Source organism: Ornithorhynchus anatinus, chromosome 1 (assembly GCF_004115215.2).
Source record: "Ornithorhynchus anatinus isolate Pmale09 chromosome 1, mOrnAna1.pri.v4, whole genome shotgun sequence".
NCBI classification, from domain to species: Eukaryota; Metazoa; Chordata; class Mammalia; order Monotremata; family Ornithorhynchidae; genus Ornithorhynchus; species Ornithorhynchus anatinus.
Window position 1 is genome coordinate 183471420 of NC_041728.1, and position 21805 is coordinate 183493224.

General features: G+C 55.3%; 1 protein-coding gene across 2 annotated transcripts in view; it reads left to right on the forward strand.

Annotated features, from left to right (window-relative positions):
- Nucleotides 1-17627, forward strand: part of DPP10 (dipeptidyl peptidase like 10) — a 184745-nt gene extending 167118 nt beyond the window's left edge. Inside the window, exons 20-26 of one of the 2 annotated variants that reach the window (XM_029073455.2) lie at nucleotides 4043-4237; nucleotides 5751-5805; nucleotides 8514-8613; nucleotides 11672-11730; nucleotides 11875-11947; nucleotides 14666-14739; nucleotides 17097-17627. In XM_029073455.2, the coding sequence (XP_028929288.1) occupies nucleotides 4043-4237; nucleotides 5751-5805; nucleotides 8514-8613; nucleotides 11672-11730; nucleotides 11875-11947; nucleotides 14666-14739; nucleotides 17097-17234 (694 nt within the window). In that variant the 3' untranslated portion in view covers nucleotides 17235-17627. The remainder of the gene's footprint in view (nucleotides 1-4042; nucleotides 4238-5750; nucleotides 5806-8513; nucleotides 8614-11671; nucleotides 11731-11874; nucleotides 11948-14665; nucleotides 14740-17096) is intronic. The other variant, XM_029073464.2, reaches the window with a different exon arrangement.
- The last annotated feature ends 4178 nt before the right edge of the window (nucleotides 17628-21805 follow it).

The window sequence follows — 21805 nt, forward strand, 5'->3', positions numbered from 1 at the left end:
CGCATCAGTTTTGAAATCGATGAGCGCAAAAGCGAAGGGAAGGATCGTTATAAACGCGGTCTATGTAAAGTGCCTAACTGTACGCTAAGCTCTGTGCTGCAGCACTAGAGGTGACCCAGCGTGAGCTAATGGAGAGAGCCCAGCCCTGAGAGTCAGGGGACCTGGGTTCTAATCCCGACTCCACCTATTCGTCGGCTGTGCGACTTGGGCAAGTCGCTTCACTGTACATAGGCAGCGTGGCTCAGTGGAAAGAGCCCGGGCTTTGGAGTCAGAGGTCATGGGTTCGAATCCCGGCTCTGTCACTTGGCAGCTGTGTGACCTTGGGCAAGTCACTCAACTTCTCTGTGCCTCAGTTCCCTCATCTGTAAGATGGGAAGACTGTGAGCCTCACGTGGGACGACCTGATTTCCCTGTATCTACCCCAGCGCTTAGAACAGTGCTCTGCACATAGTAAGCGCTTAACAAATACCAACTTCACTTCTCAGGCCTCAGTTCCCTCATCTGGAAAATGGGGATGAAGACTGGGAGCCCCACGGGGGACAACCTGATTACCTTGTAATAATCATAATCATACTGTTGGTGTTTGCTAAGCATTTACTACATGCAGAGCACTGTTCTAAGCGCTGGGGTAGATACAGGGTCATCGGGTCGTCCCACGTGAGGCTCCCAGTCTTCAGCCCCATTTTCCAGATGAGGGAACTGAGGCCTGAGAAGCGAAGTGACTCGCCCACAGTCCCCCAGCTGACGAGCGGTGGAGCCAGGATTCGTCCCCATGACCTCTGACTCCCAAGCCCGGGCTCTTTCCACTGAGCCACGCTGCTTCTCAACCCCTGCTTGTCATCGACCCCAGTGCTTAGAACGGTGCTTGGCACATAATACACACTTAACGAATACCGACATCATCATCATCATCATCATCATAATTATTATATCCAGGGTTTAGCACAGTGAGCGCTTAACCAATTCCACAAGATGATCAGATTAGATCCGCTTTCCAGATCCCCCTCTAGACCGTGAGCTCGTGGTGGGCGGGGAATGTCGCTGTTTATTGCTGTATTGTCCTCTCCCGAGCGTTCAGTACAGTGCTCTGCACACAGTAAGTACTGAATGACTATGATTGAATGAATGCAGAGGGGGAAACCGAGGCAGAGAGCGGCCCAAAGCCTCCCGCGTCGCAGCCTGGGGCTCTGTCCTCCCGGCTAGGCCGGGGTCCCGACTTTCAGCTCTGGGGGGTGGGGGGGGCATCGGGGGGCAGCCGGAGGGGGGCGTTGCCTGAGGGGAGGAGCTGAGCTCATTCAATCCTTCGTTCAGTGGTATCTATTGAGCGGCTACCACGTGCAGAACACTGTACGAAGCGCTCGGGAGAGGACAGTGGCACGATGGAACGGACGCATTCCCTGCTCACGGTGAGCTTAATAACAGTACTAATAATAACGATGGTGTTTGATCGGCACTTACCGGGTGCCAGGCCCCGTACTAAGCGCTGGGATGGATACAGGCAAATCGGGTCGTCCCCCGTGGGGCTCACCGTCTCCATTCCCATTTTCCAGAGGAGGGAACTGAGGCCCAGAGAAGTGAAGCGACTTGCCCAGGGTCACACAGCAGACAAGTGGCGGGGCTGGAATTAGAGTGATTTAGTGGGAAGAGGCCGGGCTTGGGAGTCCGAGGCCGGGGATTCTAATCCCGGCTCTACCTCTTGTCGGTTGTGTGACTTTGGGCAAGCGACTTCACTTCTCTGGGCCTCAGTGACCTCATCTGTGCAATGGGGATAATAAGGGTGGTATCTGTTAAGCGCTTACTATGCGCAGAGCACCGTTCTAAGCGCTGGGGGAGATACAGGGTCATCGGGCCGTCCCACGTGGGGCTCACCGTCTAAATCCCCATTGCACAGAGGAGGGAACCGAGGCCCAGAGAAGTGAAGCGACTCGCCCGCAGTCACCCAGCTGACAAGCGGCAGAGCCGGGAGTCGAACCCATGACCTCTGACTCCCAAGCCCGGCCTCTTTCCACTGAGCCACGCTGCTTGAAGACTGGGACAGCCTGATGACCCTGCATCTACCCCAGTGCTTAAAACAGTGCTTGGCACATAGTAAGTGCTTAACAATAATCAGGTTGTCCCACGTGAGGCTCACAGTCTCAATCCCCATTTTCCAGATGAGGGAACTGAGGCCCAGAGAAGTGAAGCGACTCGCCCGCAGTCACCCAGCTGACAAGTGGCGAGTGCCCCGTGTGGGACAGGGGCTGGGTCTCCAACCTGATGAGCTGGTATCTATCCCAGCGCTTAGAATAGTGCTTGGTACCTAGTAAGCGCCTAACAAATGCTGCAACTATAATAATAATAGTGATGGTGTTTGTTAAGGGCTTCGAGAAGCAGCGTGGCTCAGTAGAAAGCGCACGGGCTCTGGAGTCAGAGATCATGGGTTCAAATCCCGGCTCGGCCACTCGTCGGCCGTGTGACTGTGGGCGAGTCACTTCACTTCTCTGCGCCTCAGTTACGTCATCTGTAAAATGGGGATTAAGACTGTGAGCCCCACGAGGGACAACCTGATTCCCCCGTGTCTACCCCAGCGCTTAGAACAGTGCTCTGCGCATAGGAAGCGCTTAACAAATGCCAACATTATTAATATTATTATTATTACTAGGTGCCAAGCACTGTTCTAAGCGCTGGGGGAGATACAAGGTCATCAGGTTGCCCCACGTGGGGCTCACCGTCTCAATCCCCATTTTCCAGATGAGGGAACTGAGGCCCAGAGAAGTGAAGCGGCTTGCCCAAGGTTACCCGGCAGACGTAAGCCCGTCAAACGGCAGGGACCGTCTCTATCTGTTGCCGACTCGTTCATTCCAAGCGCTTAGTACGGTGCTCTGCACATAGTAAGCGCTCAATAAATACTATTGACTGAATGAATGAATGAAAGGTGGGATTAGACCCCACGACCACTGATTCCCAAGCCCGGGCTCTGGCCACTGAGCCGTGCTGCTTCAGAGGGAGAGAAAGATGGAGAAATAGAGACAGAGAGGGACAGACAGAGAGAACTCGAGTGAAAGACAGAAACCTATGAAGACAGAGAGAAATAATAATAATAATGGTATTTGTTAAGCGCTTACTAATAATAATGTTGGTATTTAAGCGCTTACTCTGTACAGAGCACTGTTCTAAGCGCTGGGGGTAGATACAAGGTGATCAGGTCGTCCCACGTGAGGCTCACAGTCTTCATCCCCATTTTACAGATGAGGGAAACTGAGGCCCAGAGGAGCAAAACGGCTCACCCAAGGTCACACAGCAGACAAGTGCCGATGATGAGGGTGTTTCTTAAGCGCTTACTATGTGCCAAGCCCTGTTCTAAGCACTGAGGTAGATACAGTGAAATCGGGTTGTCCCCCGTGGGGCTCCCAGTCTCCATCCCCATTTGACAGACGAGGTCACTGAGGCCCAGAGGAGTGAAGCGGCTGGCCCAAGGTCACAGGGCGGACGAGGGGCGGAGGCGGAATTAGAACCCACGTCCTCTGCCTCCCCAGCCTGGGCTCCGGTCACTAATAATAATAATAATAATGTTGGTATTTGTGGAGGAAGCAGCGTGGCTCAGTGGAAAGAGCCCGGGCTTGGGAGTCAGAGGTCACGGGTTCGACTCCCGGCTCTGCCGCTTGTCAGCTGTGGGACCGTGGGCGAGTCGCTTCACTTCTCTGGGCCTCATCTGTAAAACGGGGATGAAGATTGTGAGCCTCACATAGGACAAGCTGATGACCTTGTATCTACCCCAGCACTTAGAACAGTGCTTGGCATATCGTAAGTGCTTAACAAATACCAACGTCATCATTATCATCATTATTATTATTATTATTAAGTACTGGGGTAGATACAGGGTCATCAGGTGGTCCCACGTGAGGCTCCCGGTCTTCATCGTCATTTGACACATGAGGTCACCGAGGCCCAGAGAAGCGAAGTGACCCGCCCCCAGTCACCCAGCCGGGATTCGAACCCATGACCTCGGACTCCCCAGCCCGGCCTCTTTCCGCTGAGCCCCGCTGCTTCTGTTGTTCTTCAGGGGCGAAGGTCCGGGGTGTGAGGCGGTGAGCGAGCGGTTCGAGGCGGACTGGTCGTCGGTGCTGGGCCAGGCCGGGGGCGTCATCGTGGCCCGCTTCGCCGGCCGGGGCAGCGGCGCCCGCGGGCTCAGCCTCCTCCGCGGCGTCCACCGGGCCCTCGGCGTCGTCGACGCCAACGACCAGATGGCCGCCGTCAGGTGAGCCCCTCCGCCCCCCGCTGCCCCGCCAGACCCCCCCCGACCCCAAGGCCGCCCGCCCCGGGACCCGACGGCGGCGCGGCCTAGGGGGAGAGCCCGGGCCCGGGGGCCAGGAGGTCCCGGGTTCTGATCCCGCCTCGGCCCCTCGTCGGCTGCGTGACCTCGGGTGAGTCGCTTGGCTTCTCGGGGCCTCGGTTCCCTCAGCTGGGAAATGGGGATGAAGACTGTCAGTCCCATGTGGGACCACCCGATGACCTTCTGTCTCCCCCAGCGCTTAGAACGGTGCCTGGCACATAGTAAGCGCCTAACGAACACCCTCGTCATCGGCACTTGTCTGCTGTGTGACCTCGGGTGAGTCACTTTGCTTCTCGGGGCCTCGGTTCCCTCAGCTGGATAATGGGGATGAAGACTGTCGGTCCCATGTGGGACCACCCGATGACCTTGTATCTACCCCAGCGCTTAGTACGGTGCCCGGAACATAGTAAGCACTTAAATACCATCGTCATTATTATTATTATCATCATTATTATTATTATTATTATCTCCCACCCTAGGACCCCCCCGTCCCGAGACCCTCCCACCCCAGAATCCCTCCTCTGAATCCCCCCACTCCCCTCACCCAGGCAGTAAACTCATAGGAGCAGGGACCCTGCTAACGTCCCAGGTATTATTGTGTTCCACGCTTGCTCTGTGCCAAGCACCGGAGAAGGAGAAGAAGACGATAATGGTATTTATTAAGCGCTTACTATGTGCCAAGCACTGTTCTAAGCACTGGGGGGGAATACAAGCTAATCAGATTGTCCCACATGGGGCTCCCAGCCTCAATTCCCATTTTACAGATGAGGTCAGTGAGGCCCAGGGAAGCGAAGTGACTTGGCCAAAGTCTCCATCCCCATTTTTCAGATGAGGGAACTGAGGCCCAGAGAAGCGAAGTGACTTGGCCAAAGTCTCCATCCCCATTTGGCGGATGAGGGAACTGAGGCCCAGAGAAGCGAAGTGACTTGGCCAAAGTCTCCATCCCCATTTTCCGGATGAGGGAACTGAGGCCCAGAGAAGCGAAGTGACTTGGCCAAAGTCTCCATCCCCATTTTCCGGATGAGGGAACTGAGGCCCAGAGAAGCGAAGTGACTTGGCCAAAGTCTCCATCCCCATTTTCCGGATGAGGGAACTGAGGCCCAGAGAAGCTAAATGACTCGCCCAAGGTCACCCAGCTGACAGGCGGCGGAGCCGGGACGAGAACCCACCACCTCTGACTCCCAAGCCCGGCCTCTTGCCCCTGAGCCACAGCTGCTTCCCTGAGCGCTGTACTAAGCGCCGGGGCAGATAGGAGGCAATGAGGCCAGCCCCGGGCCCCGTCCCCCACGGGGCTCCCGGTCTAAGGGGGAGGGAGAACAGGGGTCGGATCCCCCCGCCACCCGCCCCGTTTCCCAAAGGGGGAAACCGAGGCCGGGAGAAGGGAAATGACTCGACCTGGTTGACGCAGAGGAAATCAACGCCGGGTTCTCCACCGCAGGTCGCTTCTGAAACAGCCGTTTGTCGACTCCAAGAGGCTGAGCATTTTCGGAAAGGTAAAGGGGGAAGGGGACCGACCCCGTCCTGCCCTCGCCCCTCTCCCCCGGCCCGGGCTCCGCTTGGCACGTTGGGGATCCCCTCCTGTCACCCCTTCTCCAGCCCCCCCTTGCTCTGTTTTCTTTTTCTTCGTGGTATTTGTTAAGCGCTCGCTATGTGTCAGACACTCCCCTAAGCGCTGCGGTAGACCCAGGTCAGTTAGGCCTGACGCAGTCCCCGTCCCGCGTGTCTAAGCGGGAGGGAGACCAGGTAAAGAAGCAGCGCGGCCCAGTGGGTGGAACCCGGGCCTGGGTGTCGGAAGGTCGTGGGTTCTAATCCCGGCTCCGCCGCCTGTCGGCTGGGTGACCTCGGGCCAGTCACCGCACTTCTCTGGGTCTCGGTTCCCTCATCCGTTAAATGGGGATGAAGACCGGGAGCCCCACGGGGGACCAGCTGATGACCTTGTATCTACCCCAGCGCTTAGGACGGTGCTTGGCACATAGTAAGCGCTTAACAAACACCATAATTATCATTATTATTCCCTGCGCCTCAGTTCCCTCCTCTGTCACTGGGGATGGAGACCGTGAACCCCACGTGAGACAGGGACTGGGCCCAGCCCGATTAGCTCGTCTCCGCCCCAGCGCCTCGTACGGTGCCTGGCACACGGTAAGCGCTTAACCAATACCACAGCTATTATCATTTTTAGTAGGTATCGAATCCCCATTTCACCATTAAGGAGACTGAGGCACAGAGAAGTCAAATGACTGGCCCGAGGTCACACGGCGAGCAAGTGGCAGAGCCGGGATTCGAACCCAGGTCCTCTGACGCCAAGGCACTAGCGTCCTCGCCGGAGTCTTTTATGGGGTGCCCAAAATGGGGTCCGCACGGCCCGGATTGTCTCCCTTTGAGTCTTAAAACTGCCCCGACCCAATCAATCAGTGCTATTTATTGAGCACTTCCTGCGTGCGGAGCACTATGCCGAGCATTTGGGAGAGTTCAGTTCAGCAGAGGCAGAAGACATGCTCTTTTCCCCGTCAATCAATGCTTTCCAAGCGCTTAGTACAGTGCTCTGCACGCGGTAAGCGCTCAATAAATACCACCGATTGACTGAATGAATGAATATTTAAGCTTGTCGTGGGCAGGGAACACGCTACCTACTCTGCTGTAGTGGACTCTCCCAAGTGCTCAGCACAGTACACTCAGGAAGCGGTCAGCGTAGGGCACAGGCTGGGGATCACAAATAATAATAATGTTGGTATTTGTTAAGCGCTTACTATGTGCAGAGAGCTGTTCTAAGCGCTGGGGGAGATACAGCTGGGGGAGATATATCTGTAAAAGTAGGGATTAACTGTGAGCCTCACGTGGGACGACCCGATGACCCCGTATCTCCCCCAGCGCTTAGAACAGTGCTCGGCACATAGTAAGCGCTTGACAGATACCAACATTATCATTATTATGACAGGGTCATCGGGTTGTCCCAGGGAGGCTCACAGTCTTCATTCCCATTTTCCAGATGAGGGAACCGAGGCCCAGAGAAGTGAAGTGACTCGCCCACGGTCACCCAGCTGACGAGTGGCAGAGCCGGGAGTCGAACCCATGACTTCTGACTCCCAAGCCCGGGCTCTTTCCACTGAGCCACGCTGCTTCTCTAAGTCCTGGGTTCTAAACCTACCTCTGCCTCTTGTCTGCTGTGGGATCCTGGGCAAGTCACATCACTTGTCTGGACCTCAGTTTCCGCATCTGTCAAATGGGGATGAAGACCGTGAGCCCCATGCGGGACGGGGACTGTGTCCAACTTGATTTTATTAATGATAATAATAATAAATAATTATGGTGTTTGGTAAGCGCTTACTATGTGCCAGGCACTGTACTAAGCACTGGGGTGGATACAAGCAAATGGGGTTGGACCAAATCCCCCTCCCCTGTGGGGCTCCCAGTCTCCATCCCCCTTTTCCAGATGAGGGAACTGAGGCCCGGAGAAGTGAAGTGATTCCACCCAAGGTCACACAGCAGACAAGTGGCGGAGCCGGGATTGGAACCCATGACCTTCTAGAGCATGAGCTGGGGAGTCAGAAGGACCTGGGTTCTGATCCTACATCTGCCACTTGCCTGCTGTGTGACCTTGGGCAAGTCACTTCACTTCTCCGTGCCTCAGTTCCCTCATCTGTCAAATGGGGATGGAGACTGTGAGCCCCACGTGGGACAGGGACTGTGTCCAACCTGATCAGCTTGTATCTCCCCCAACGCTTAGAACAGTGCCTGGCACCTAGTAAGCGCTTAACAAATACTATTATTATTATTATTATTATTACAGTGGTCTGACACAGTAAGTGCTTTGGAGAAGCAGCGCGGGTTCGTGGGTAGAGCCCGGCCTTGGGAGTCAGAGGTCGTGGGTTCGAATCCCGGCCTCGCCACTTGTCAGCTGTGTGACTTTGGGCGAGCCACTTCACTTCTCTGGGCCTCAGTTCCCTCATCTGTCAAATGGGGATGAAGCCTGTGAGCCCCACGCGGGACGACCCGATGACCCTGTATCTCCCCCAGCGCTTAGAACAGTGCTCTGCACCTAGTGAGCGCTTAACAGATACCAACATTATTATTACAACCTGATTGCCCTGTATGTACCCCAGTGCTTAGAACGGTGCTCGGGCACATAGTAAGCGCTTAACAAATACCGTCGTTATTATTGAATACGACAGATTGATCGATCGATCGATTCTCCCGTCCGCAGGGCTACGGGGGCTACGTCGCGTCGATGATCCTGAAGTCCGACGAGCATCTCTTCAAATGCGCATCCGTCTTCGCTCCCATTACGGACCTGCGGTTGTACGGTGAGCGCTTCATACGTTCGGCGGTAATAATGTTGGTATTTGTTAAGCGCTTACTATGTGCGGAGCACCCTTCTAAGCGCTGGGGGAGATACAGGGTCATCGGGTCGTCCCACCCGAGGCTCACGGTTAATCCCCATTTTCCAGATGAGGTCACTGAGGCCCAGAGAAGTGAAGTGACTCGCCCACGGTCACCCAGCTGACAAGGGGCAGAGCCGGGACTCGAACTCATGACCTCTGACTCCCAAGCCCGGGCTCTTGCCACTGAGCCATGCTGCTTCCAAGACTAAGCGCTTGGGAAGTACAACTCAGCAACAAATAGAGACCGTCCCCGCCCACAACGGGCTCGCAGTGGCGGAGACACGTCAAAAGAAGTGCTTAGAACAGTGCTTGGCGCAGAGTCAGCGCCGCTTAACAAATACCCCAATTATTACATCATTATTATTATTATTATTATTATTATTAACCCAACCTACGTTTCTGGTCCCAGCTCTGCCACCTGTCAGCTGTGTGACCGTGGGCGAGTCACTTCACTTCTCTGACCTTGGGAGTCAGAGGTCGTGGGTTCTAATCCCGGCCTCACCACTTATCAGCCGTGTGACTTCGAGCAAGTCACTTCACTTCTCCGCGCCTCAGTTCCCTCATCTGTCAAATGGGGATGAAGCCTGTGAGCCTCCCGCGGGACAACCTGATGACCCTGTATCCACCCCAGCGCTTAGAACAGTGCTCGGCACATAGTAAGCGCTTAACAAATACCAACATATATTTTTCCAAGTGCTTAATACAGTACTTTTTACCCGGCCGATGCTGGACAAGCAGGGCGGCCTAGCGGGTAGGCCGCCGGCCCGGGAGTCAGAGGTCCTGGGTTCTAATCCCGGCCCGGCCGCTTGTCCTCCGGGTGACCTCGGCGTGACATCCCGATGTGGCCGGTCGGGGACGCGGGGCGCTCGGCTTCGCCGGCGGAACGAACCGCGGGATTCGGGGTGACGACGAGGAAACTTTTCCTCCCACCCCCAAATCCTTAATCGTGGAGGATCCCGCTGCCGTTAGAAGCCCTCCACCCCGGGGGCCGTGAGATTTCAGACCCCGTTCGACCCTCAACCAAGAAATAATACGACCGATACTGATAATGATGGTATTTATGCGGCGTGGCTTAGTGGAAAGAGCCCGGGCTTGGGAGTCAGAGGTCATGGGTTCGAATCCCGGCTCTGCCACTTGTCAGCAGTGTGACTGTGGACGAGTCACTTCTCCGTGCCTCAGTTCCCTCATCTGGAAAAGAGGGTTGGAGACCGTGAGCCCCACGTGGGACAATCCGATGACCTCGTATCTCCCCCAGCGCTTAGAACAGTGCTTGGCACATAGGAAGCGCTTAACAGATACCATCGTTATTATTATTATTAAGTCTTCCTGACATTAATCTTCGGCATATAAATAACGATAATAAGAATAATAATGATTGTGGTATTTGTTAAGCACTCACTATGTGTCAAACACTGTCCTAAGCGCTGGGGGAGATACGAGATAATCAGGTCAGACTTTATCTAGCCCTAACCTTAACCATAACCCTAAAAAATAAGAAGAAGAAGAAGAATGATTATGGCTTTTGTTAAACAGTTGCTATGTGCCAAACACCGTTCTAAGCGCTGGGGTAGCTACAAGATAATAATAAGAATGATGATGGTATTTGTTAAACGCTTACTGTGTGCCCAGCACTGTTCTAAGCGCTGGGGGAGATACGAGGTCATCGGGTTGTCCCACGTGGGGCTCACAGGCTTCATTCCCATTTTCCAGATGAGGAAACCGAGGCCCAGAGAAGTGAAGTGGCTTGCCCACGGTCACCCAGCTGACAGGTGGCGGAGAGGTGGGATTAGAACCCACGACCTCTGACTCCCAAGCCCGGCCTCTTGCCACTGAGCCACGATGAGATAATCGGGTCAGGCTAAATCTAACCCTAACCGTACCCCTAGTAATAATAATAATGTTGGTATCTGTTAAGCGCTCACTAGGTGCCGAGCACCGTTCTGAGCGCTGGGGTAGACACAGGGGAATCAGGTTGTCCCACGTGGGGCTCACAGTCTTCATCCCCATTTTCCAGATGAGGTGACTGAGGCACAGAGAAGTGAAGTGACTCGCCCACAGTCACACAGTTGACAAGTGGCAGAGCCGGGATTCGAACTCATGACCTCTGACTCCAAATCCCGTGCTCTTTCCACTGAGCCACGCTGTCTTAACCCTCCTCTAGCCCTAACCTGAACCCTACCCCTAAAAGATAGTGATAATAAGAATAATAATAATCGTGGTATTTTTAAGCACTTACTCCCTCATCCGTCAAACGGGGACGAAGCCCGCGAGCCCCACGCGGGCCAACCTGATGACCCCGTATCTCCCCCAGCGCTTAGAGCGGTGCTCGGCACATAGGAAGCGCCTAGCGAATACCGGCGTTACGAAGCAGCGTGGCTCAGTGGAAAGAGCCCGGGCTTTGGAGTCCGAGGTCGCGGGTTCGAATCCCGGCTCCGCCACTTGTCAGCTGGGTGACTGTGGGCGAGTCGCTTCACTTCTCTGGGCCTCAGTTCCCTCATCTGTCAAATGGGGATGAAGACTGGGAGCCCCACGTGGGACGACCTGATTCTCCCGTGTCTCCCCCAGCGCTTAGAACAGTGCCCTGCACGTAGTAAGCGCTTAACAAATACCAACATTATTATTATTAGACCGAGAGCCCGTCAGACGGCAGGGGCCGTCTCTCTCTGTTGCCGGCTTGTTCATTCCAAGCGCTTAGGCCAGTGCTCTGCACGTAGTAAGCGCTCAATCAATACTATTGACTAAATACTATTGAATATTATTATTGTTATTATTATTACTCGGCACCAAACTCAGTTCTAAGCCCCGGGGTAGGAACGAGATAATTGGGTCAGACTCAATCTAACCCTCGCCCTGGGCCGAGGCCTAGTCCCAGTGATAAACCCTAAGAAACGCCGTGAGAAGGGGGGGGGGGGTCCCGAGAAGATGGGGCGCCCGGCTCCCCCAACCCCACCCTCTCTGTTCTGTTTTTTTTGGGGTGCAGCTTCGGCTTTCTCGGAGCGATACTTGGGCAGACCCACCAAGGACGACAGCACTTATCAGGTAACGCCGGGGTCCCCCACGCTGAGTTTGGGGGGCGGCGGGAGCCTGGGGGGCTGGGGGTTGGGGAGGGGGAGCCCGCCACCGGCCCGGAAAACAGACCCCACCCCCCCCAACCCCCGCTCAGCAGGCCCTCCTTCCTCGCAGGCGGCCAGTGTGCTGCACAACCTGCACAACATGAGAGACGAAAACTTGCTCATCATCCACGGGACGGCCGACGGTAGGTGTCCGGCCGACGGCTTGGAGCGGGGGTGGGGGAGTCTCGGCCGACCCCGGGGACGGGGAGGTCTCTGGCCGACCGCCCGGATGGGGGGGCTCCGGTTGACCCCTGGGATGGTAGGTCTCTGGCTGACCCCTGGGATGAGGGTGGTCTCTGGCTGACCCCTGGGATGGTAGGTCTCTGACTGACCGCTGAGATGGATGGTCTCTGGCTGACCCCTGGGATGAGGGTGGTCTCTGGCTGACCACCGGGATGGTAGGTCTCTGGCTGACCGCCGAGATGGGTGGTCTCTGGCTGACCACTGGGCTGGGGGTGGTCTCTGGCTGACCCCTGGGATGAGGGTGGTCTCTGGCTGACTACTGGGATGGTAGGTCTCTGACTGACCGCTGAGATGGATGGTCTCTGGCTGACCACTGGGATGGGGGTGGTCTCCGGTTGACCCCTGGGATGGTAGGTCTCTGACCAGTGGGATGGGGGCATCTGGCTGATCGCTGGGTTGGGGGGGGGGGGGGGCTCTGACTGACTGCAGGAATGGGTGGTCTCTGGCTGACCACTGGGATGGTAGGTCTCTGACTGACCGCTGATATGGATGGTCTCTGGCTGACCCCTGGGATGGGGGTGGTCTCTGGATGACCACTGGGATGGTAGGACTCTGGCTGACCGCTGGGATGGGGGTGGTATATGGCCGACCACTGGGATGGGGGTGGTCTCTGGTTGAACCCTGGGATGGTAGGTCTCTGACCAGTGGGATGGGGGCATCAGGCTGACCGCTGGGATGGCAGGGGGGGCTCTGACTGCAGGAATGGGTGGTCTGTGGCTGCCCACTGGGAAAGGGGTGGTCTCTGACCACCGGGATGGTAGGTCTCCGACTGACCACTACGATGGTAGATCTCTGGCTGACTCCTGGGATTGGGGGTGTCTCTGACTGACCGCCGAGAGGGGTGGTCTCTGGCTGACCGCGGGGATGGGGGGCGGCCTGTGGCCGACCCCTGGGACGGGGGACATCCGCCGACCGCCGGGACGGGGGGCAGTGGGGCGGGAGACCCGTGGACCGAGGTGGTCAGCTTGGGACGGGTTGGAGCACCGGGGGAGAAGCTGGGGTCACCGAGCCTGGATGGGGAAGAGAAGGGACGGGGAGGACACTGGAAATAATAATGTTGGTATTTGTTAAGCGCTTACTAGGTGCAGAGCACTGTTCTAAGCGCTGGGGCAATCCATCCGTCAAGGGGATATCCCCTTGATTCTATTTATATCCCCTTGATGTATTTATATCCCAGCTCTGCCACTTATCAGTTGTGTGACTGTGGGCAAGTCACTTCACTTCTCTGTGCCTCAGTTACCTCGTCTGTAAAATGGGGATTAAGACTGTGAACCCCACGTGGGACAACCTGATTCCCCTGTGTCTACCCCAGCGCTTGGAACAGTGCTCTGCACATAGTAAGCGCTTAACAGATACTAACATTATTATTTATATCCCCTCGATTCTATTTATACCCCCTTGATTCTATTTATTGCTATCGTTCTTGTCCGTCCGTCTCCCCCGATTAGACCGGGAGCCCGTCAGAGGTCAGGGACTGTCTCTATCTGTTACCCATTTGTCCATTCCAAGCGCTTAGTCCAGTGCTCTGCACAGAGTAAGCGCTCAATAAATACTATTGAATGAATGATTGAATGATTATTGAGTCCTTACGGAGTGCAAAGCCCCGCACGGAGCACTGGGGAGAGGACGATAGAGCTGGTTGACGAGATCCCTGTCCTCAAGTAGCTGACGGCCTACTGTGTGCACAGCACTGTGCTGAGCGCTTGGGAGAGGAGAATAGAATCGGTAATAATAATGAAGAGGGTAATTGTTAAGCGCTTACTATGTGCCAAGCACTGTTCTGAGCCCTGGGGGAGATACAAGGTGATCAGGTTGTCCCACGTGGGGCTCACAATCTTCATCCCCGTTTGACAGATGAGGTCACTGAGGCCCAGAGCAGTTAATAATAATGATAATAGTATTTGTTAAGCGCTTACTATGTGCCCAGCACTGTTCTAAGCACTAGGGTAGACACGAGATCATCAGGTTGTCCCCCATGGGGCTCCCAGCCTTCATCCCCATTTTCCAGATGAGGTCCCTGAGGCCCAGAGCAGTTAATAATAATGATAACAGTATTTGTTAAGCGCTTACTGTGTGCCCAGCACTGTTCTAAGCGCTGGGGTAGATCCAAGGTCATCGAGTTGCCCCCCCGTGGGGCTCCCAGTCTTCATCCCCATTTTCCAGATGAGGTCACCGAGGCCCCGAGAAGTGAGTAATAATGACGACGGCGTTTGTTACGCGCTTACTATGTGCCGAGCGCTGACCTTTCATTCAATAGTATTTATTGAGCGCTTACTATGTGCAGAGCACCGTACTAAGCGCTTGGAATGAACAAGTCGGCAACAGATCGAGACGGTCCCTGCCGTTGGACGGGCTTACAGACCTAAGCGCCGGGAGTAGATACCAGGTCATCGGGTTGTCCCACGCGGGGCTCGCGGGCTTCGGCCCCATTTTCCGGCCGAGGCCACTGAGGCCCGGCGAAGCGACCGGCCCAAGGTCACGCGCCATTCGGTCGTACTTGGTTGGAGCGGTGGAAAAGGGAGATGGCTCCGCGGTGGGCGGGAAGAGGAGCCGGAGGAGGTTTCCAGGGAGCGACGGGGTTTTCCCGCCCGGGCCGCGGGCGTCTGTCTCTCTTGCAGCCGACGTTCATTTCCAGCATTCGGCGGAATTCATCAAGCACCTGATTAAAGCCGGCGTCAATTATACCGTGCAGGTACAGATGGCTACAGTCGCTCCTCTCGCTTTGGGAACCGTCTCGGTGGAATCCGATCCATCCGGGACAGGCCCAGCCTTCCGGGGTTGGTCACCCGGGCGTCCAGTCATCCGGTGGTATTTATTGAGCGCTTACTGAGTGCAGAGCACCGGACCGAGCGCTTGGAATGGACGATTGGGCAACAGATAATAATGTCGGTATCTGTTAAGCGCTTACTATGTGCAGAGCACTGTTCTAAGCGCTGGGGGAGATCCAGGGTCATCGGGTTGTCCCACGTGGGGCTCACAGTTTTAAGATGAGGGAACTGAGGCACAGAGAAGTGAAGTGACTCGCCCACAGTCCCACAGCTGACAAGTGGCGGAGCGGGGATTCGAACCCTTGACCTCTGACTCCCAAGCCCGGGCTCTTTCCACTGAGCCGCGCTGAGAATCCCTGCCCAACACCGGGCTCACAGTCTAATCGGGGGAGACAGACAACAAAGCGAGTAGTCTGGCGTCGATATCGTCAAGATAAATAGAATCATAGATACACAGGTCCATATTTTCGTTCAGTGGCATCTATTGAATAATGTTGGTATTTGTTAAGCGCTTACTCTGTGCCGAGCACTGTTCTAAGCGCTGGGGGAGACACAGGGTCATCAGGTTGTCCCACGTGGGGCTCACAGTTAATCCCCATTTTCCAGTTGAGGTTACTGAGGCCCAGAGAAGCGAAGTGACTCGCCCACAGTCACACGGCTGACAAGTGGCAGAGCCGGGATTCGAACTCATGACCTCTGACTCCCAAGCCCGGGCTCTTTCCACTGAGCCACGCTGCTTCTCTATTGAGCGCCTACTGTGCGCATAGCGCTGTACTGAGCCCCCGGGAGAGGACGACACGATGATAAACGGACACATTCCCAGCCCACGGTCAGTGGTTGTTTCCGAACGGAGAAGCGGCGTGGAGAGAGCCCGGGCCTGGGAGGCGGAAGGACCTGGGTTCTAATCCCGGCTCCGCCACCTGTCTGCTGGGTGACCTTGGGGAGGTCACGTCACTTCTCCGTGCCTCAGTTCCCTCATCTAAAGAATGGGGATTAAGCCTGCGAGCCCCGCGTGGGACGGGGACCGGGTCCAACCCGATTACCCCAGAGTTCAGTACAGAGCCTGAATTATTATTATTAGTAATAATAATAGTAACGATGATGATGGTATTTGTTAAGCGCTTACTATGTGCAGAGCACTGTTCTAAGCGCCGGGGGAGATACAGGGTCATCGGCTTGTCCCACCTGGGGCTCACAGTCTTCATCCCATTTTCCAGATGAGGGAACTGAGGCCCAGAGAATAATAATAATGTTGGTATTTGTTAAGCGCTGACTATGTGCTGAGCACTGTTCTAGCGCTGGGGGAGATACAGGGTCATCGGGTCGTCCCACGTGAGGCTCACGGTTAATCCCCATTTTCCAGATGAGGTCACTCAGGCCCAGAGAAGTAAAGTGACTTGCCCAAAGTCCCACAGCTGACAAGTGGCGGAGGCAGGATTAGAACCCATGACCTCTGACTCCCCAGCCCGGCCTCTTGCCCCTGAGCCCCGCCGCTTCTCTAAGCAGATCATCAAACAAGATCGAGATCATCAGTGAGACCGAGACTGTGTCCAACCGCATTTGGTTGAACCCACCCCAGCGCTTAGCAGAGGAGCAGCGTGGCGCGGTGGAAAGAGCCCGAGCTTGGGCGTCGGAGGTCGTGGGTTCTAATCCCGGCTCCGCCGCTTGTCGACCGTGTGACTCTGGGCGAGTCCCTTCACTTCCCTGGGCCTCAGTTCCCTCATCTGTCAAATGGGGATGAAGACCGTCAGCCGCACGCGGGACAACCTCGTGACCCCGCACCCCCGCAGCGCTTAGAACAGCGCTCGGCACATAGTAAGCGCGGAACGAATACCGTCACCATTAGAATTATTATTACAGTGCCCGGCGCTTGGGAAGCGCTGATCGATTACGCCCGTTTTTATCGTTATTGTTGATCCCTCTAGTGTAATAATAATGTTGGTATTTGTCAAGCGCTTCCTAGGTGCAGAGCACCGTTCTAAGCGCCGGGGGAGATACGGGGTCATGGGGTCGTCCCACGTGAGGCCCACGGTTAATCCCCATTTTCCAGATGAGGTCACTGAGGCCCAGAGAAGTGAAGCGACTCGCCCGCGGTCACCCGGCTGCCGAGGGGCAGAGCCGGGAGCCGAACCCATGACCTCTGCCTCCGAAGCCCGGGCTCTTTCCGCTGAGCCACAGCGTAGAGGAGGGGAGGGTAAGGAAAGAAATCGGGAAGGGTCTTGCCAAGGATTTCCACGTCCCCCTTCCCCACCCCCGATCCCTCTTCCCTCCTCCCCGCCAGATCTACCCGGACGAAGGTCACCACATCGCGTCGGGGCCGAGCAGATTCCACCTTTACAGCACAATCCTCCGATTCTTCAGCTCTTGCCTGAAGGAAGACGCCCCGCTCTCATCCGGGGACCCCGAAGAGGACGAGTGAGGCTCTCCCCGCCGGAAAAGGGACGGCAGGTTTTCCCGAGCCTCCGACCCGCCCGGCGCGACGGACGCAAGACGGCGGGTCGTCGGAGTCCAAGAACACGCGGGCCGGGGAAGGGCGCGGTGGCCCGACGGCATTAAAAATAGGGGTAGTGCATGTTTCCTTCCGTCCCCGCTCCCCGTTCTCCCTCCGAAGTAATCGCTCCGATTTTGATCTCCACCGAGGCTTTCGGATTCCCTCCGTCCGGCCGGGAGAAGCTCACGGGACTTCTTGGCGGCGAGCGACGAGGCGACCCTTGCCTGTAAAAACGTTTCGCTGGGTGCGGTCCCTTCTCTGTCTACTCAAAGCCCAAGGAAAACTTCCAGTGAATAAAGGACGCGGTATTTTGTCTAGTCTCCGTTGAGAGGGGAGATGTGCGGTTGAGCGGATGGCGGCAACGGGGCCTAGCGGGTAGGGCCCCGACCTGGGGGGGCGGAAGGGCGTGGGTTCCGATCCCGGCGCCGCCGCTTGTCCGCTGGGTCACCTCGGGAAAGTCGCTTGGCTCCTCTGGGCCTCGGGGACCTCGGCCGTGAAATGGAAATCCCGCTGGACTGCGTCCAGCTCAACTTGGGAGAAGCGGCTTGGCATATTGGATAGAGCCCGGGCCCGGGAGTCAGAAGGTCCTGGGTTCTAATCCCGGCTCCGCGGCTTGTCTGCTGGGTGACCCTGGACAAGTCATTCTCTGGGCCTCAGTTCCCTCATCGGGAAAATGGGGACGGAGACCGGGAGCCCCACGTGGGACAGGGACAGTGTCCAACCCGATTTGCTTGGCTCCACCCCAGCGCTTAGTACAGTGCCTGGCGCATAGTAAGCGCTTAACAAGTATCATAATTATTATTATTATTATTATTATGAACTCGATTTGCCCGTATCCACCCCAGCGCTTAGTATCCCAGCTCTGCCACTCGTCAGCTGTGTGACTGTGGGCGAGTCACTTTACTTCTCTGTGCCTCAGTGACCTCATCTGCAAAATGGGGATTAAGACCGTGAGCCTCACGTGGGACAACCCGATGACCCTGTATCTCCCCCAGCGCTTAGAACAGTGCTCTGCACCTAGTAAGCGCTTAACAGATACCAACATTATTATTACATGGCCCGGCACATAGTTAGCGCTTAACAAATGCCATTATTATTATTATTAGAGTTGAGGTGGACCAGAAATTTTTCTCCTGAGATTTCAGTCGTTTACGGGTCTGAGGTGAAACAGGACGGAACACACGATGATACGGATGATGATGATAGTATTTGTTGAGCGCTTACTATGCGCCGGGCACTGATTTAAACCTTTCCCTATTTAAACAAACAGTCAAGAAGTTTATCGATCAGTCTGTCAATCAATAGCATCTATTGAGCGCCGACCGTGTGCAGAGCACTGTACTAAACGCTTGGGAGAAGACAATACAACAGAGTTGGAAAATAATACTTACTATGGTGCTCGTTAAGCATTTGCTACGTGTCAAAGACTGGGATAGATGCAAAGCAGCGGGGCTTAGTGGATAGAGCCCAGGCCTGGAAATCAGAAGGTCGCGGGTTCTAATCCCGGCTCCGCCACAAGTCTGCGGTGTGACCTTGGGCAAGTCACTTCACTTCTCTGGGCCTCAGTGACCTCATCTGGAAACTGGGGATTAAGAGCGTGAGTCCCATGTAGGACAGGGACCGTGTCCAGTCTGAGTTGTACTAACCGCAGCGCTTAGTACAGTGCTTGACACGTAAGTAAGTGTTTAACAAGCCCCGTGATTATTACTAATAATTAATGAATAATAACAGATCCTTCATTTAATCATTCAACCGTATTTATTGAGTGCTTGCTGCGTGCGGAGCGCTGTGCTGAGCGCTCGGAAAGTCCAATTCAGTCATAAAGAGGGACAATCCCCGCCCACACCGGGCTCGCGGTCTAGAAGGGGGCAGGCAGTCAACAACACAAGTAATCAGATTGCTCAAAAAAGAGGGCTCAAAAAAAATTAATCAGATTGGACACAGTCCCTGTCCCCGCCCCCCCATGAAGCTCGCAGTCTTAATCCCCTATTTTTCCAACTGAGGTAACTGAGGCCCAGAGAAATGAAGTGACTCGCCCAAGGTCACACAGCAGACAAGGGGCGGAGCCGGGAATAGAACCCGCCACCTTCAGACTCCCGGGCCCGGCCTCTCTCCGCTCACCCCCTGCGGCTTCTCTTTCGGCCCATAAGGCGCTTACAGGCTAGAGAGATCAGACTGAAAGATGATTTCTTTAGCAACACGTGGGGCTCAGTGGAAAGAGCCTGGGCTTTGGAGTCAGAGGTCACGGGTTCGAATCCCGGCTCTGCCACGTGTCAGCTGTGTGACTGTGGGCAAGTCACCTAACTTCTCTGTGCCTCAGTGACCTCATCTGTAAAATGGGGATTAAAACTGTGAGCCCCACGTGGGACAACCTGATTCCCCTGTGTCTCCCCCAGCGCTTAGAACAGTGCTCTGCACCTAGTAAGCGCTTAACAAATACCAACATTATCATTATTATTATTATTACTCCCCATTTCCCAGATGAGGGAACTGAGGCCCCGAGAAGTGAAGTGACTTGCCCAAAGTCACCCAGCTGACAAGTGGCGGAAGCGGGATTAGAACCCGTGACCTCTGACTCCAAAGCCTGGGCTCTTTCCTCTATTTGTTGCTGAATTGTAATTTCCAAGGGCTTAGTACAGTGCTCTGCATATCGTAAGCGCTCGATCAATACGATTGAATGAATGGCACAAAATAAGTGCTTAACAAATACAATCATTCTCATTAGTAATACTAGCAGTATTGGTGGGTGTCGGGTAGGGATCGTCTCTGTTACCACGCTGAGAAGCAGCGTGGCTCAGTGGAAAGAGCCCGGGCTTGGGAGTCAGAGGTCATGAGTTCGAACCCCCGCTCTGCCACTTGTCAGCTGGGTGACTGTGGGCGAGTCACTTCACTTCTCTGGGCCTCAGTGACTGTTCTAAGCGCTGGGGTAGACACAGGGGAATCAGGTCGTCCCACGTGGGGCTCACAGACTTCATCCCCATTTTACAGATGAGGTCACTGAGGCACAGAGAAGTGAAGCGACTTGCCCACAGTCACACAGCTGGCGAGTGGCCGAGCCGGCATTTGAACTCATGACCTCTGACTCCGAGGCCCGGGCTCTTTCCACTGAGCCACGCTTTCTATGTGCCGAGCACTGTACCGAGCGCTTGGAAAGTACAATTCGGCACCGGATAAAGACAATCCCTGTCCACGACGGGCTCACGGTCCATCTTAAACCACCTTAGTTTATTTTACGCTACAAATGATGAAGCTGGGCAGACGGTACCGTTTTAGTGAAAGTGGGTCTGAAGACTATTTCCAAGCACTTTCCCTTTATTGCCGAGCCTTCCTCTCATTTTAACCTTATTGGTGTTCATCGATTTTTCCATGAATGTCGTACGGTTTCTAGTGGGCAGTAAGGTCACCGTCAACTGTGGTGATGCTCTCTGTGATCCCGATGTCAAGTCCACCACCTGGCTAAAATCCACCCTTTCCTCTCCGTCCAAACTGCTCCCACATTAATCCAAGGCTTTTTTTCCCGCCTGGATGACGGGATGGGCCTCCCGGCTGACCCCCCGCCTCCTGTCTCTCCCCGCTGCGGTCCACACTTGACTCCGCTGCTTGCGTAGTTTTTCTACAATAACGTTCAGGCCCTGTTTGTCCGCTCCTCGAGATCCTCCAGCGGTTGCCCATCCACCTCCGCATCAAACAGAAACCCCTCACCCATCGGCTTCCGAGCCCCCCACGCCCCGGCCCCCTCCTCCCTCCCCTCCCTTCCGTCCTCCTCCGGCCCGGGCCGCACGCTCCGCTCCTCCGCCGCCGCTCGCCTCCTCCCCGGGCCTCCTTCTCGCCCGTCCCGCCGCCGACCCCCGGCCCACGTCCCGCCTCCGGCCCGGAAGGCCCTCCCTCCTCAAATCCCACCGACGATGACTCTCCTCACCTTCAAATCCTTATCGAAAGCCCATCTCCTCCAAGAGGCCTTCCCCGACCGCACCCTCCTCTCCTCTCCTCCCGCTCCCTTCCGCGTCGCCCCGATTCGCTCCCTTTCTTCATCCCCCCTCCCGGCCCCACGTCACTTATGTCCATCTTCGTCTTTTATTCATTTCTATCATCATCCGTCTCCGCCTCTAGACTTGTGGGCAGGGAATGTGTCCGTTCTGTTTCTCTACTGGACTCTCCCAAGCGCTTAATCCACCACTCCGCACCCAGTAAGTGATCAATAAATACGACTGATTGATTGAAGACTGAGCTCAAAAGCGACCGGCTGATCGATCAATCCATCAATCGAATTTATTGAGTGTTTACCATGTGCAGAGCCCTGGATTAAGCGCTTGGAAGAGTTTCAGATAACGGAGTTGGTTATCAGATAGGAATCCATCCTGCCCACAGACAGTTTACGGTCTAAAAGAGGGAGACAGACGATAATAATAATGGTATTTGTTAAGCGCTTACTATGTGCCAGGCTCTGTTCTAAGTGCTGGGATGGGTCCAAACAAATATATTAATAATTAATATAAATA